Source organism: Penaeus chinensis, chromosome 39, assembly GCF_019202785.1.
Source record: "Penaeus chinensis breed Huanghai No. 1 chromosome 39, ASM1920278v2, whole genome shotgun sequence".
Classification (NCBI taxonomy): Eukaryota; Metazoa; Arthropoda; class Malacostraca; order Decapoda; family Penaeidae; genus Penaeus; species Penaeus chinensis.
The window spans coordinates 3375260-3390259 of NC_061857.1; the positions used below are offsets into that span (position 1 = coordinate 3375260).

At 38.8% G+C, this 15000-nt stretch overlaps 1 protein-coding gene across 2 annotated transcripts in view; it reads left to right on the plus strand.

Annotated features, from left to right (window-relative positions):
* LOC125046619 (lysosomal-trafficking regulator-like) overlaps positions 1–15000 on the plus strand; it is a 91093-nt gene that overhangs the window by 74821 nt on the left and 1272 nt on the right. For both annotated transcript variants that reach the window (XM_047644448.1, XM_047644447.1), the window contains exons 13-49: positions 1–203; positions 340–479; positions 603–776; positions 906–1078; positions 1260–1416; positions 1622–1829; positions 2001–2168; positions 2421–2500; positions 2661–3386; positions 3553–3765; positions 3939–4040; positions 4342–4551; positions 4700–4895; positions 5015–5153; positions 5303–5466; positions 5634–5753; positions 6022–6218; positions 6385–6525; positions 6891–7015; positions 7281–7502; positions 7937–8049; positions 8196–8416; positions 9172–9333; positions 9915–9999; positions 10136–10283; positions 10595–10661; positions 10981–11113; positions 11762–11902; positions 12095–12176; positions 12448–12583; positions 12756–12908; positions 13092–13299; positions 13625–13737; positions 13878–14110; positions 14259–14513; positions 14682–14753; positions 14868–15000. The exon at positions 1–203 is cut by the window's left edge and continues 191 nt beyond it; the exon at positions 14868–15000 is cut by the window's right edge and continues 1272 nt beyond it. In XM_047644448.1, coding sequence (XP_047500404.1) covers positions 1–203; positions 340–479; positions 603–776; positions 906–1078; positions 1260–1416; positions 1622–1829; positions 2001–2168; positions 2421–2500; positions 2661–3386; positions 3553–3765; positions 3939–4040; positions 4342–4551; positions 4700–4895; positions 5015–5153; positions 5303–5466; positions 5634–5753; positions 6022–6218; positions 6385–6525; positions 6891–7015; positions 7281–7502; positions 7937–8049; positions 8196–8416; positions 9172–9333; positions 9915–9999; positions 10136–10283; positions 10595–10661; positions 10981–11113; positions 11762–11902; positions 12095–12176; positions 12448–12583; positions 12756–12908; positions 13092–13299; positions 13625–13737; positions 13878–14110; positions 14259–14513; positions 14682–14753; positions 14868–14991 — 6304 coding nt within the window. In that variant the 3' untranslated portion in view covers positions 14992–15000. The remainder of the gene's footprint in view (positions 204–339; positions 480–602; positions 777–905; positions 1079–1259; positions 1417–1621; positions 1830–2000; positions 2169–2420; positions 2501–2660; positions 3387–3552; positions 3766–3938; positions 4041–4341; positions 4552–4699; positions 4896–5014; positions 5154–5302; positions 5467–5633; positions 5754–6021; positions 6219–6384; positions 6526–6890; positions 7016–7280; positions 7503–7936; positions 8050–8195; positions 8417–9171; positions 9334–9914; positions 10000–10135; positions 10284–10594; positions 10662–10980; positions 11114–11761; positions 11903–12094; positions 12177–12447; positions 12584–12755; positions 12909–13091; positions 13300–13624; positions 13738–13877; positions 14111–14258; positions 14514–14681; positions 14754–14867) is intronic.

Consider the following 15000-nt stretch of genomic DNA (forward strand, 5'->3'; position numbering starts at 1 on the left):
CCCACTTACTTCCAAGGACGAAAGAGTATTGCTGATGCCCTTCATCACACCCAAGCTTCTGACAACAGGCATGGACCTCTCTGTGATATATGGACGTATGGAGTCTGTGATAAGACCAGCGCAGGAGTGCTTATTGCTCCTCCACTCTGCTCAGGAGCCTTCAGAGTTCTTGTGCTATAAGCCACATGTTCCTACACTGCAAGGTAAACACTTACCTACTTTAAGTCAGATTTTTATTCTTCATCCTTTCTCAATTGTATCCTTTTTTTTGGAAATACTGTAGCCACACAAAGTTTTAATAGGAGAATTAAAGGAAACGCGTTTTTGTTTCCACCACAGACTTCGGGACCCACTACCCAACATGTTCCACACAAACAGCTGTCATGTTTGGTGATTTGAACCCTGTGAGAAATCAAGGCCCGGATTTAGCACTGTTGCAGATGGGTGGGATAGCCCATCTTGTCTATCTGTGTGCAAGGGTACAGTATTGCCTTCTGTGTTATTTTGGCCTCCACAGCATATCAAAAATGGGAATTTTTTAAAGGACTTTATAAACTGATATGCATTACTAATTTATTGATCCACTTTTTTTTCTGATCCAGATGGTTGAAGTGAAGGGAGAAGAAAGAGAACAAGCTGAGGCTCTCACACTTCTCTTGCAAGCAGTTCACACTTCTCCTCACTTGGCTGCCCAGTACGCGGGGATCCGAGGCAATTCTCTCATCTTCCGCATTCTGATGTCTCCCCTTGCATCTCCAGGGGTGCAGGTCATTAAGGTATTGATTGGAGAAGAGCTATTTCGGAATTTCCCCCTGAATATGTTAAATTTATGGTTTTATGATTATTCAGTTGATGATATTTAGTTTTGCACTTGTATATAATGATTTGAACATAATTTATTACAGGCTCTGCTTGATGGTTGTACTTATCCGAGTGTCGTGCAGTACTTAGCATGCCGTGATGTGTACACCATCGCCCCACATGTACCAGCAATGCTAGTTGACAGGGACCTTATGGATTCACTCATTAGCAACTGGAAGACTTTCCTTGGGAATTGTTCTGAGAAACAGACAACAAAGTATGAGTTCATTTTATCTGTCTCTTCCGTTTATTTTTTATATTCTATTGTTTCCTCCATTTGTTTGTTGCAGTCTTTCAGTTTCAATTCAGAATAACAGAGAATGCTTAGCAATGAGATATACTCCTTGTCTTTTCAAACACTGTTATGATATATAAATCCTTTCATCAACCATTTCCAGGTATTGTGTGGATGAGAATGGGGAAAGGATAAGTGTACTAGGTATATTGCTGTCGGTGCTGAAGGTGCTGGTGGCGGAAAACCAACCATATCGAGACTTTAATCTCTCTCAGTTGAGGGACATTGATGCTTTGGACAAGATTCTCTTCATGTGCAAGGTTGGTTTGATTCTCTCTCTCTCTCTCTCTCTCTCTCTCTCTCTCTCTCTCTCTCTCTCTCTCTCTCTCTCTCTCTCTCTCTCTCTCTCTCTCTCTCACTCTCTTAGGGGTAAGCAAAGTAAATGAATAGCAAAAGAAGTTACAAATAGTGAAACATGGATATTGAATAATTTACTTATTTGTCTTTTTTTTCTAAATATCACAGGAACTAGAGCTAACAACAGGTTCTCTGGATGGCCTGTGTTCAGCTGACTTGGTGGTAAGTGTTGTAACAGGTCTGGTAGGAGGTCTGGGACCTGGGTCTTGGAGAAATGCAGCCACAGGTCACACACATGGGTTTTCTGCCCAGGACTCGTATTCCTCAGGCTTTTGCTCAGGTCCTTCGGGAGTTGGCATGGCAGCTACGCCCACAGGTTGGTGAAGTTTTGAGGGTGTGTTTAAAGAGTATGTTAATATTGTTGCCACATTATTTTAGTACAGGACAGCTGCATAATGTTGCTTTTTCTCTTTCTCTCTCTCAGCATTGCTGTATTGGGTACAGCTTTCCACATTATTAATACCATTATTGACTTCCTGTCTTCCAGGGATTACCTCATTTGGGATTGGGTCACCTGGAGTCCGTGTGAGAGATGTGGCAGCTGTTTATGGTTTCTTGTTGCTATCACATCCTGCCCACCTTACTTACGCAGCTACAGAGCAGCATACTGCATACTATTTACCACAAGTTCCATCTTCAACCAATAGTAGACAAGGTGATAAAGTCTCTTTTATACAAACCTGCACATACATACTTTTCTTTTATGGTAATAGACAAAGTACTACCTTGAATTAACATTGCAAGCCGTCAGTATGCCTTAGAGAATTGTCATACTGGACATTAATGGAGTATCAAGTTGGACAGAAACCCAGCACTTGGAGTAATAATAATTAAGGTGAATAGATGCAGCTAAGAGAAGACTCCCTGAACAGAAAAGTAAATGATAATATATGTTGTCTTCCAATAGGATCCCTTGTGGCTATTGGGGTCGATTTGGCAGCTGAGATAAATGACGTTCCTAGGCCAAGTCAGGAAAGCCAACGCCAGGTTAGTTTGATTATTTTTCTTTTATTTCTTTGTGGTCATTATTATTAGTAGTAATATTTTAGTAAGTATTAGTAATACTATTATTTTTTTTTATCTTTACCTCTGATACTTAAATCACCCACATAGCCCTCGTACACTCACTCTTTCACGCTCTTAACAGACCGGTGATTGGATTGTGATTGGCACTAAAGATCCAGTGCTGAAGCCACAATCAGTAAAGAGCAGTCAGAAGAAGAGAGAGCCAGAGTCCCCCAACAAGAGCACTTCTCCAAGCTCAGGAGAGGAGGAGAATACAGACGTAGTGGACAGTGTGAGCAACAGTGAGACTGCCAGCGATGCGACCATGCCAGAGGTTGAGGATCAAGTGGATGGTGAGGTGATCCGGGAGATTGAAACCGCTCTCTCTGCAGTCATTCCAGTGGGAGAAGTTGCTCTTGCCAAAGAGGAAGAAGAACAGGATGTAGATGATGGGAGTTGCTTGACGAAGGCAAAAAGCAAGGACATAGAAGTTGAAGTGGGTGAGGAGAAGAGTGAGAAGGAGGCAGAGACATCAGATGAGCAGAGCCAGTACAGTAGCCCAGACGAGTCATCTAGGAGCGAGGAAACAGAAACAGATGATAGGATTCTGGGCAAGACAAGTCGTTGGACTGAGGAGGTGATGGATACAGATGAGGATGACAGTGACGAGGAAGATGAGAGCATAGATAATGACGACCACTCATGCCTAACACAGGTAGTGGTTGGGTTGCTGGAAATGCTGGAAATGGTGTTGAAGTATTCTTCTGACACCACTACCAGGACATTGTTGGCTGAGGCTTTGTTCATGGATCAAGTGTTGATCATGTGCAACCACCCTCAGCCCATTATTAGGTGTTCTGTCTTCAAGGTAACTTTTCCTTTCTTTCTTTCTTTTAAGTTTCTAGTATGTGTAGTAAGTTGAGCAGTGAAGAATACATTGTCTTTATTTGGGTTAAAAAGGAATATTGAATGCTTTTTACTTCAGACCATAGTGCTGATGAATGACCATGGTTCCTCACTTGTATTGCCAACAGCTGTTTACCGTGATACTAGACAGGTGCTCCCCAGAGGACATGGTCATGCACCTGCGTCAGAATGTTCCATTAGTGATGGCTCAGCAGCTGCACAAACACAGCACGATTTCTACACAGCTAGTCACTGCTGCATTTTCCCTTGCTCTGGGACGATCTTTTACCTTTGAGGACTATGCCATTGATAGTGACCCAAGCCTTGCTCTTCCTAATCAGGTGAGATTTTGTGCATATGTATATGTATACATGTGTTATGATGTGTGTGTGTGTGTATTGCAAATTGTACTGATAATATGATCATCTCCAACTTAAAATCTTAAGTGGTGTCATTTAAAGTGGAAGCACTCTGTTCCTCTGTCTTTCCTAACGCCTCTGAACCCTTTTATCAGGTGGTGCTCTTCATCCCACTGATGGCTCTGTTGCCGCACTCAGCCCAAGACATAGCTCTGTGCCACAACTCCCTTATGGTTCTGTTAGACCTCCTTCACAAGGTAAGTATATGAAAACCATGATACTGATTGTAGCAAAAGTATAGCTAGGTCTAATATAATCTCTTATTTTCCAGTTTTCTCTCAATTATAGGTTATATGCTTGTATTTGTTTGTTTGCATGTCTTGGAGGGAATTGTAAAGTAGGATGACAGAATGTGGCTGCATGCACTAATACCATGGGATCAGCAGTTAGACTAATTGGAAAGTTGATAGATAAATGGAGCATATTTTGCCAGATTTTACCAGCATATCTGATCATTACACAATCCCCAGATTCCTTAAGTCCACATACTGTTTCCAGAATACCGAACTGATCATCCCACTCATTCACAAAGCTCACTTTGTGGACTCACTCCTTTCCACCATGAAGAAGTCTCTGCATGACAACAACCTTGGCATCAATGACATCACAGGTGAGAGTGAGTGTGAGGTGGTGGTGTCTGACATCACTGAAATCTTCTCCTGGATCATCAACTGCCTGGTAGCATCACCCCAACACAAACACTTCATGGTAGGTACTGTTGTTTATAAGGAAACTTCTTTTATATCATTAGTTATTATTAAGTTGCTTTCTTCACCCAAAATAAATAATACTTTAAACTCTTTTCAAATGAATGGCTTCACTTTACAGAAATATAAAGCCCATTTCTTTACTTCAGCTGAGTCTCGAGGTGCTTCACCAGCTAAACCTCTTATGTCGAGGAGAAGCAGCCCAGTGTGGAGGCCAGGCTAGTTGTGTGGGGCACTTGCGCAGTACAGAGGCAGCTCTTTTGCAAGTCGCTCTTACACGCATTCAAGCCACAGCCTCCACACATCTACATTCTATTGGACAGGATCTAAGTAACAGTATTAGAGGTATGCTTTTACATAGAAAGAGATAGATGATAAAGATTGGAAATATGTCACTTTGTATTTTTATTTTTCTGTTAAGGCAACTTTCATGATGACATTTTTTTCCTTTTTCCTTTTTTTAGAGGAGAAGACCTTTGGAATTTCTGGATCATCCAGTCTACACAACATCAAGCTGTTTGCCACCATGGCAGCTCGAGATGACAGTGATTCAGGCGTTGGATCTGTTTTAGCCAATTACACAACTATACCCTTAACACACAGGTCAGAAATGCCTTTGATTCTTTTGCAGTGAGATAGATTCCATTAATAGTCCATAGCAATAATATTAATTCCTACACCTTTTTCCCCAGAGGTAGAATGCAGTAGGTGTTTTACCATCTCATTATATCCTATTTTTGTTTTGTTTTCAGCTTGCACAACATAGCTGATCAGCTGTTCATGTCTCAGAGCCGCAGTTCTCCATCCCTCGTTCTTAGTAATGCAAAAAAGGAGGACAAAGTTCTTGCCCATTCTGAGATAGTTGACAGATTTAAAGTGCTGTTGCAGAAAGCTACAGATTTTGTGTTCATGTCTGGTATGGGACAATTTATCTGTTTTGTTTATTATTTACTTCCAGTTTACATTAACCTCTCTGCATATGTGAGAAACATTAAAAAGTTATGAGAATCTTTATTTTGGAATATTCTGTTCTTATAGAATTGGTATTTGTAATTCTTTACTGTATTTTTCATTGTAATGCAGCATGGTCATCTGTTGAGTCTGTGGGCAATGAGATGCCATCTGGCGGTGCACCAGAAACCTTCAGCTTGTTCCTACTTGAACTCCTTTTAAGCGCAGCTGCAACCATCACACAGCGGAAAGGTAAGGTGGAAGGCATCTTTTTACCAATGTGATTTGGATAAGTCTTGTCCTTTTACTGGTATGATTTGGATATGTGTGGAGTTTAAGGAGTGATTCAGTTGTTTGAATTTTTTATTCTAGTTTGACTTTGTAGTTTGTATAGTGTTGTTGTAGTTTGTATAGTGTTATAGTATTCTTATTGGTTGTAATATTTTTTCCATACAACTAATTCTTACTTTCTTTTTAACCTATTCAAATATCATACCTAAAGCCAGTTCAACCCAAACAGGCACAGCCGATCGCACTGGCTGGGAGCGTGTAGTGTGGGGTTGCCAGGATATTTTGAGACTTCACCTCACACACCTCCTGGCTCTGGTCACATCCCCTAGGACACACATCCACACCCGGCTCAGAGCTGCTCAATCACTGGCCACCCACTCACGAATACAGCCTGTTCTTTCATATGCAAACAAGGCAAATCCACAGGTAATTGTTCATTAGATGTAGATGCAGTAGTCTTCTTCTTCTTTTTGAGAATAGTGGAAGGAGACTTTAATTCATTCTTGCACTGATTAGTGGGTGAACTCATACAAAAACATTCAATATTATCCAGCATTTTTATTATGCATTTTATCTCTATTAATATTTCCAGTTACTCTACAAAGTAGGAATCTTTATGCATGAACTGCGATACCAGAATGAGAACAAGTTAGATGGAGCAGCTGTCAAGTGTTGTGAAATGGTTCTCCAGATACTAGAAGATTGCACTGTTCATGTCTTGCCTCCACCAGAGGTAAGTGTATTCTGTTTCCTGAAACCAAGTGTCGGCTGCATTTATTACATGTTTATGAAATATATACCTATTAAGTATTAATGGCTGACTTGTTCATGTTTGTGAAGGTTCATCATGTATCTGTGTAATTCATGTGATCCTCTAAAGGGATAGTTAGTTATCTCCAGTTATCCAGTTAATGAGTTGAGCTCATATTATAAAATTATTCTCTTTAGGCAATCCTTTGAAACATATAATTTTTCATAGGCAATTGAATGTTATACAAAATTCCAGATGGTTTTTCTATAAATCCAACTGCAGAATGTTATTTTTTTCTATACCAAATTCTTTCACATTTCTCCTGAAATGCCTAATTTGCTTCCTAGCTATACCCACCTCATGGAGCCATGAAGGAGTGGAGTGTAGTCATTGAGGAGAAAAAACAGTGGCAAGATGAGGCAGCAAAGATTGCAGCCCTGATTGTCGATCGGTGCACCAAGCAGGACAAACGGTAAGTGGTGTTCGTGTGCTCTGTTCAGTTTTAAGATTCAGGTACATATATTTTACATTTTGGAAATCCATGAGAACAATATTAGCTTTCCTCAGCAATTCAGTGATAGTTGGTTAATTATGTAGAGAGATTTGATGGTTTATTTTTCATTTGATTGTTGATTTTTGCTCTGGAGATTATCCACTTTTCAATATTTTACTTGAATCATTTGTGAATACTTAAAACAATTGCACATTGAACTGAATAAATTTCTCCACATTCCCAGACTACTGACGAAAAACAGCCAAGTCTATGAGTCGGTAGCAGGAGAATGCAGTCGCCTCACACGCACAGTTGTAGACAGGCAGAATGTAGAAAGGAAAGTAGTTCTCGGGGGCATCAAGCACTCACAGTGTCGCCATGTCCACTTGACACACAGATGGAGAAGCCTGATTGATCTCCTCACACATGAGAGAGCTACTTGGCATTTCCCAGAAGCTTATCCAAGGTAGGACACTGAAGAAGCTGCATCTAAGTTAGATACTGTTCAGAAACTTAACATCACAATACTATTTTTAAGTAAGAATTTCACATGCTGTCATTAAGTTTTATCAGGTAGGAAGCAATTTTATGAATGGAGGAGTATGTGGAATAAGATCATGAATGCACTTCTATGAAAAAGCGGTTTGCTTATACAGTTGTTTTGCATCTGCTTTGATGCATTTCAGAAATCTTTTCTGTGTAAGTAAAATGTCTCAAGTTTTAGCAGGCTGAATACTGGTTATCCCCAGTTGCAGTCAGAATGGTTAAAGAAAGTGATGAGATTTTTCGTATGAAAAAGCACACTACTGAATTATTTTTTGGGTTGCATTTGCATGGTTTCTGCTGGTTGACTGAAGTATATGTTGAAACTGGATTTTATGACTGCGGCTGTATTAACAGGTCCTGGCAGCTAGACCAAACTGAAGGCCCAATGAGAGTCCGCAAAAGGCTCAAGAGAGGTCGCCTTAATATACAACCTCGTTACCTCATGCCAGAATATAGACAGAAATTAGGTAAGTAACAGTTTTTCTACACATTCTTCTCCCTGCTCTTCTTTCTTGAAATTGTATATATCCATTCATGAAATATATCAGTACGGTTAATATCTTAGATATATGAAACATGTGTAACATTTTCCTTTTAACCTTCTTGATTACAGACATAGAAAATAAATTAGCTCCTCTAGAAGCTGTCCTTCAGGGATCAGAGACTGAGTCAGCAATGGCGGTCATGATCGAACGACTTAATGTGAGCGAACGCATCATCCACATGAGCAGTGCTTCTGTTGTCTCTCCAGGGATGGAACAGCGAGGTGAAATCCTCATCAGCCGGACTGCAATGTATTTTGTGGGAGAACAAGTTACGATTGACATGAACCAGGTATTATCACTGTACATGTTTCTTGTTCTTATACATGTTCACTTTTTAAATATTATTATTTTTGTTATCATTGTTATTTTTATTATTATTATTATTATTATTTGTGCTTATTATTTTCTTGTTGTAATTTCACCTATGCATACTTATTACAAGCAGATCTTCATAAATTGACCAGAAGAGGTGTAATCATAAGAGCTGTCATAAAAGGACCATTTTGGTTTAGAATAAATTGTTAGAAGACCATGTTATTTTAAGGAATTTTTTTTTTCTTATATACCCATTGCTACTGGGGAAATGTACTCTCCACTGCTTTTTATGTTAATTTTCTTTACACATAGATAGCTCCACAAGTGTCCAGTCAATTTGGCTCTATGGAGCCTCACCTGATTCTCCAATCCTTGAATTTTTGGGAGCAATGTTTTTTCTAATGCTATTGATATTGATACTGTTACTATTATTGTTATTGTCATTATGATTATTATAATGTTAGGATACTAATAACAATAAAAGAAATGAAAGAACCTTTCCAAAAATGAAGGAAAATAGAAGACAGGGAAGATAGGATTACTAATTGACTCCTTGGTGACTAAGAACTTGGTGAGTTGTCTATGTGTGAACACAATTAAAATATGTAAATCACAATGGACATGGCATTTACATACATGTCATCCCCAGAGGCAATAGGTTCAGAAGTAAAGAAAGTATGCCACTCTGATTTGCTCATATTTGTTACTTGACATCCCAACTGCCAACAGTGTGGTAGCAGCAGCGAAGTGGTGTCTGTGACGTGGCCCCTCGACAACATCCGCGAGATCCACATCCGCCGATTCCAACTCCAGGACTGCGCATTGGAGGTCTTCCTAACAACCGGGCACTCTGTCCTGCTGGCCTTCACTGACACCCAGCACAGGAACCAGGTGGGTGACTGAGCTTCTTTCTCTTTTGTTTTTGGAATGGATTCATTCAATTGTTGGTTCTTTTTGGAATGGTGTGTTTTCTTTTTTCCCTGCTTCTCCTTCTTTTTCTTTCTTTCTTTCCATGTCTCTTTATAAGGTGGATGAAATTTTACTGGTGTGTATTGATTGCTTCTCTAATTAATATAATTGCTCAGTTGATGCTGAATTTGATAGAGATTAACCTCCTGTGTATTATGGCCTCCGTATGGCATAATTTCCGTAAACCAGAGCTTCCCAATTTCTAATTATGTCAGTCTGCCAGATGCCAGATCAGCCCTGAGTGTCTTGGGTGACCTCATACTTCAAGTAGTACCAGCTTGGAATAGATGTTGGTCAGGGAAGATTTCTTTATGCATTCTGTCTCTTCCCATAGGAACACTCTCTGGATTCATTAGTCTTTCTTTTAGGTACCTTAATTAAGTACCTAATTTCATGTATTTCATGTTGCTGATAACATGGAATTGTATCTAACAGCTTTTCTTCAAGTTTGCTACTAAATAGGAAATGGTAAAGAAATCAAAGTAATTATTTATTGATCTTAGGTTATCGGGATCTTGAGCACATCTGACCTTCCAAATCTTTCGAGCAAAGCAACTTTACCTGAAGTCACCACACAATGGAGGGAAGGTAAGCCGTGGTTTGGATTATTCATTATTTTCATCACTTAACCTTTGTTCACAAAAAAAAATGTGGTTTTCCTTTTGTATTGTGTAACGAACTAAGGAAATATATATATTCTTGTTCTATTTCATTTTTTCTACAGGTCACATAACAAACTATGAATATCTGACTCAACTGAACAAGCTTGCTGGTCGTTCTTTCAATGACCTGATGCAGTATCCTGTGTTCCCCTTCATTCTCTCCAACTACATTGTTGAGATCCTGAACCTTAATGACCCAGCTGTGTATAGGTAAGTTATGACATCAGTTAGTCCTAGGCTAATACTCCATTTTTTGTTGTTCTTTTGTTTTTTCCATGTTATATGAAATATATTTGTTTAAAAAATCATCCTTTACTCACAATCTTCAAATAATTGAAGATTGTATTGATATCATTATGTTAGAAGTAGTTTCTGTTCTCTTTCAAGCCTTTTTCTTTCTTTAGCCTCCTCGTTTGATTACTTGGAAGTTAGTAGACCCAGAGATATTTTCTTATAAAAAGGCAATATGAATAGCTTCCATAATGAAAGTCTGGAATAATTTACCAAAAACTCATCCACAGGAATTTGAAGAAGCCTATTGCAGTACAACATAAACACAAGGAGCAACATTACATTAATAACTATGAGGTATGTTTGCGTCCTCATTTATTTTCTTCCTTTTATCTCACTCTCATTCACTTTTGATATTAAAAGTTTTTTTTCTTTCCAGAATTATAGGAGATACAAGGGAATCTAGATATAGCATCAGACAGTACTTTTTCATATAAGATTCCTCTTTTTTATTTTTTCATTATGCTTTAAAAAACCTATGTACATTGCTCTCCATGTTGATACTTGAACTTCAATTTCTTCATAACTGGGGTAATAATATACATACAATAAGTAATGTTAAAACAGATAATTTGATCCATAAGTTGATATATGAATGTGTATATACTCTCTCTAGATAACAAGGCAGATGAGTCAGAATGCAGGAGATGGTCCTTACCACTATGGCTCCCACTACAGCAACTCAGGGATTGTTCTCCACTTCCTCGTGCGCCTGCCTCCCTTCACTCAGCTCTTTCTTAGATATCAAGGTAATGTGCAAAAGAGGGAGGGAGGACTGGTCTTAATTGTATTAAGTAACAGTGTTTCTCTCCCACTGTTTTTCTCAGGTTTTATTTATTTTTTATTTTATTTTTTTTTTGCACTTTATTGTCTTTCTTTCTTTATTTTTTTATTTACTTTTCTTTTCCCTCTTTTTTTGTTTTTCCTTTGTATTTTTTTTCTTACTCCCTTTTCTTTCAATGAGTTCTTAAAAATTTTCTGAGTAATTTTTTCCTTTTGATATGATAATACCATCTATATTGTTCTAAGTTGGCCAAGATAAGTTCGGTGTTGGTTTGCTCTGACAATATAACCTGGTGTTAGTCCCCAAAGAGATGCATGTTCAGGATATTTAATGTTAGCATAGACATAAACTTTACCTACATGTGATAAAAAGAATATAAATAGTTGGTTGTCATTGTATGTAGATGTAATTATGATGATGAAATTTGCATTTTAGATATTGAGAATGGGTAGAAAATGAGTGCTGTTTTTACTATTGTTAACAGATTCAGATTTAAAAAAGAAGTTTTGAACCTAAATGTAGGTTGTCAGATTTTTTTTTTTTTACATCCCAGTTGCCCCATCACAGAAAACAGTACTTTTAAAACTGGAAATCACTTTTTCTCAATTTCCAGATGGGAACTTTGACATCCCAGACCGCACTTTCCATGCCGTTCAGACCTCGTGGCGTTTGGCTTCCTGCGATTCAACCACAGATTTCAAGGAACTTATCCCAGAGTTCTTTTTCCTGCCAGAAATATTCCTTAACTCTGAGGGTAAATATGGATCTCCATGGATTTTCTCCGCAAATATTCTTTTTTCTTTCTATTATTTGCCTGTATTGGCTTACAGATATATAAACACATGTTTTTTTTTGCATTTCGGTCCTGTGTTTTTGCATGTGTACGCACATGCTTAAAGGAAATATTGATGTTTTTTTTGTATTGCTAGAATATCATTTATTACAGGTTTCAACTTTGGTGTTCGGCAAAGTGGGGAAAGAGTGCATCATGTCCACCTTCCTCCCTGGAGTGGAGATGATCCAAGAAGGTGAGGGATATTCAAAGCCTTGGTTGTCAAACCTGTATGTGTGCTGGGAAAATAGAGAATACATTTGTGCATTTTATCAGTAAGAATCAATTTCTTTCTGTTCCTCCCATTTTCTTTCTCTTTCCCGTTACCTCTCACTTTTTCCCTCTCCCTTTCTCCATCTTCCTTCCTCTCTCTCTATGCCTCCCTCCTCCCTTCTCTCCTTGTCCATCTTTCTCTGCCTCCTGTCCCCCTTGATAACTTTCTAACTCCCCATTCTTTTTCACAATAGGTTTGTGCTTGTACACCGTGCTGCCCTGGAGTCACCATATGTGACTCAGAACCTTCACCACTGGATTGATCTTGTGTTTGGCCACAAACAGACTGGCCGTGCAGCTGTTGAAGCAATCAACGTCTTTCATCCTGCTGTAGGTTAACTTTGTTTGCTCGCACATTACTAATAATTTGTCTTTGACTTTTTGGGTTTTGCTTGTTAGTGAATAATGTAGTGGTAAGTCTATTTTAAAAGGACTGCAAAGTTTTGAATTGGTAATTTATGATAATTATAGGAAGAATAATAAATGGTTTCATCTGACACAGACATACTTTGGGTATGATGTTGAGAGTGGTGGAGACGAAATAGGCCGAGAAGCGAGGAAAGCAATGATCAAAACATATGGGCAGACTCCTCAGCAGTTGTTTAGCCACCCACACCCGCCTGTCAGTAATGCTGGATTTGCACAAAACCCCCAGGTATGTACTAACACGTTCCTCTTTTTTATCATGCTTTATTTCTCTAGCATCTGTTATTTGTTTTAACCTCATCTATGCAATTACCTATGTTAAGTCAATGTCTCAATATTGGGATTCATGACCATGTTACATTTTGTGACTGGAGGCATTTTGGAGATCAGAAATATTGACTGTCTTTACCAGGCACCAGAAGTCCTACATGAAGTACGAGGGCTTCGTTGGGGTTCGTATGCTGGTTCACCTGCAGACGATCGACCCATTCTGGCGTTGGTGCAGTTGCTCAAAACGCCAGCTGCCTATGTCACCAGCATTTCGGGAACAGAGTTGCTGCTGATGCCTCCACACACACATCTTGTCACAGCTGGAGTAGAAAAAGGACTTATTTGGGCAGGTAAGATCATTTCAGATTTGAGATGCTAATTACTGTGGTAATCCTCATAACAAAAAGTTTCAGGTTATGATCAAGCAGTATGTATATATTTTTTGTAGAATTAGTTATTCTTGAAGATGTTGTGCTTAAATATATTTTTGGTGGTGATTAGAAATTAGATAATAATACCATGTTTGTTTTTCTTCTTCTTCTTCTTCTTTTCTTTTCTGTTCTTTTTTTCTCTTTTCATTTCTCTCTCTCTCTCTCTTTCATTTAGTTGATTTGATATCTATATCTAACTTGCTTTTGATAACGAATTGATTAATTTGTCCTCTATTTTCAAAAGGCACCACCAGTGCATACATCGTATCATCTCATCACAAAGACGGAATCATACGCTGCCGCCGCCACAAAGATACACTATCCCAGCCTCTCATTGCTGTACCACCATTTGACAAGGTAATTATTAACTTTACTATTCAGCATATTACTGTAAATTTACAAACCCTTAATTGGAGTTTGAAGTCATAGAAAAAACTTTTTTGATAAATATATCAGGTTATACCTCTTCTACTTCTCCCCTACACCCTTTTGTACAGGTCATGTGGTGTAGCAGTGGAAGTGGCCAGGTATGGGTTGGTCTTGCATCAGGTCAGATCCTAGTATACCAGGTGTCTCCATATCATGCAGGGGGAGACCTGAAAGCCACTCTTACCCCGACAACACTGTTAGCACACACAGCTCCCATCATGCATATGTATGTGTCTGAAGCATTCAGTGTGTGTGTTTCAGGTGGAAAAGATGGCATGTGTGTTCTGTGGGACACAAATAGGTATGTTGTTCATAAAAGGAAAGCAGTTTTTTTGTGAAATTTCTAGATCTCATTCTAACTCAGTATTGTAGACATTATTGTTAGTATCGTATTATAACTCCTTTTGTATGGTTTTCCTTTTCTTACTGTTATTATTATTCATCACCAGGTTGTCATATATCAGGAGTATTGGATCCAGTGGTGTTGAAGTCTCTCTCTTGGCCATGAGTGAAACTTTGGGTGACTGGGCATCAGTCAGTCCTTTAGGCTCTGCTGCCTCTGTTCTGCGCCTCTACACCATAAATGGAGCGTTGGTTGACTCTGTAGTCACCCCTGCACCTGTAACAGCAATCACCTTCTCCTCAGCACCTGAGGGCACAGCTGTTAATGTCATTGCTACAAGCTTAGCAGATGGCATTATTAGGTAGACAAAATCAATGTTTTATTTTTATTAATACTTTTTGTGTGTTTATCTTATTACCATTTTTTGTAATTATGTTGAATTCAGGGAAAAATGTAAAATGCTAAACATGCTTGAAATGATTTATATCAAGGTTATCACAAGTTCTTGACCACAGTTATTTCCTTCCAGACTTTGGAGTGTGTGGGACCTTCGCCCAGTTCGGGAGCTGAGAACTGACAGAGCCAGGCAACCAATCATCTCGTAAGTTATATATCTTTGTATATGGATACTGTTTTACCTGTTATATGATTTATTTGGAGGAAAATGTTTGATAAAAACACATCTTTCTCATGAGAAAAAACTCTCTTTCCATAGGCTTCATTATACTCGTGACAACCACCACCTATGTGGCATCACAGAGACTGGCGTTCTGCTGGTGTGGGAATCGTCACTTGTCAAAACCAAAATGCCAAAGTTCATCACTGTTCCAGCCATTTAGGAGCTGCCA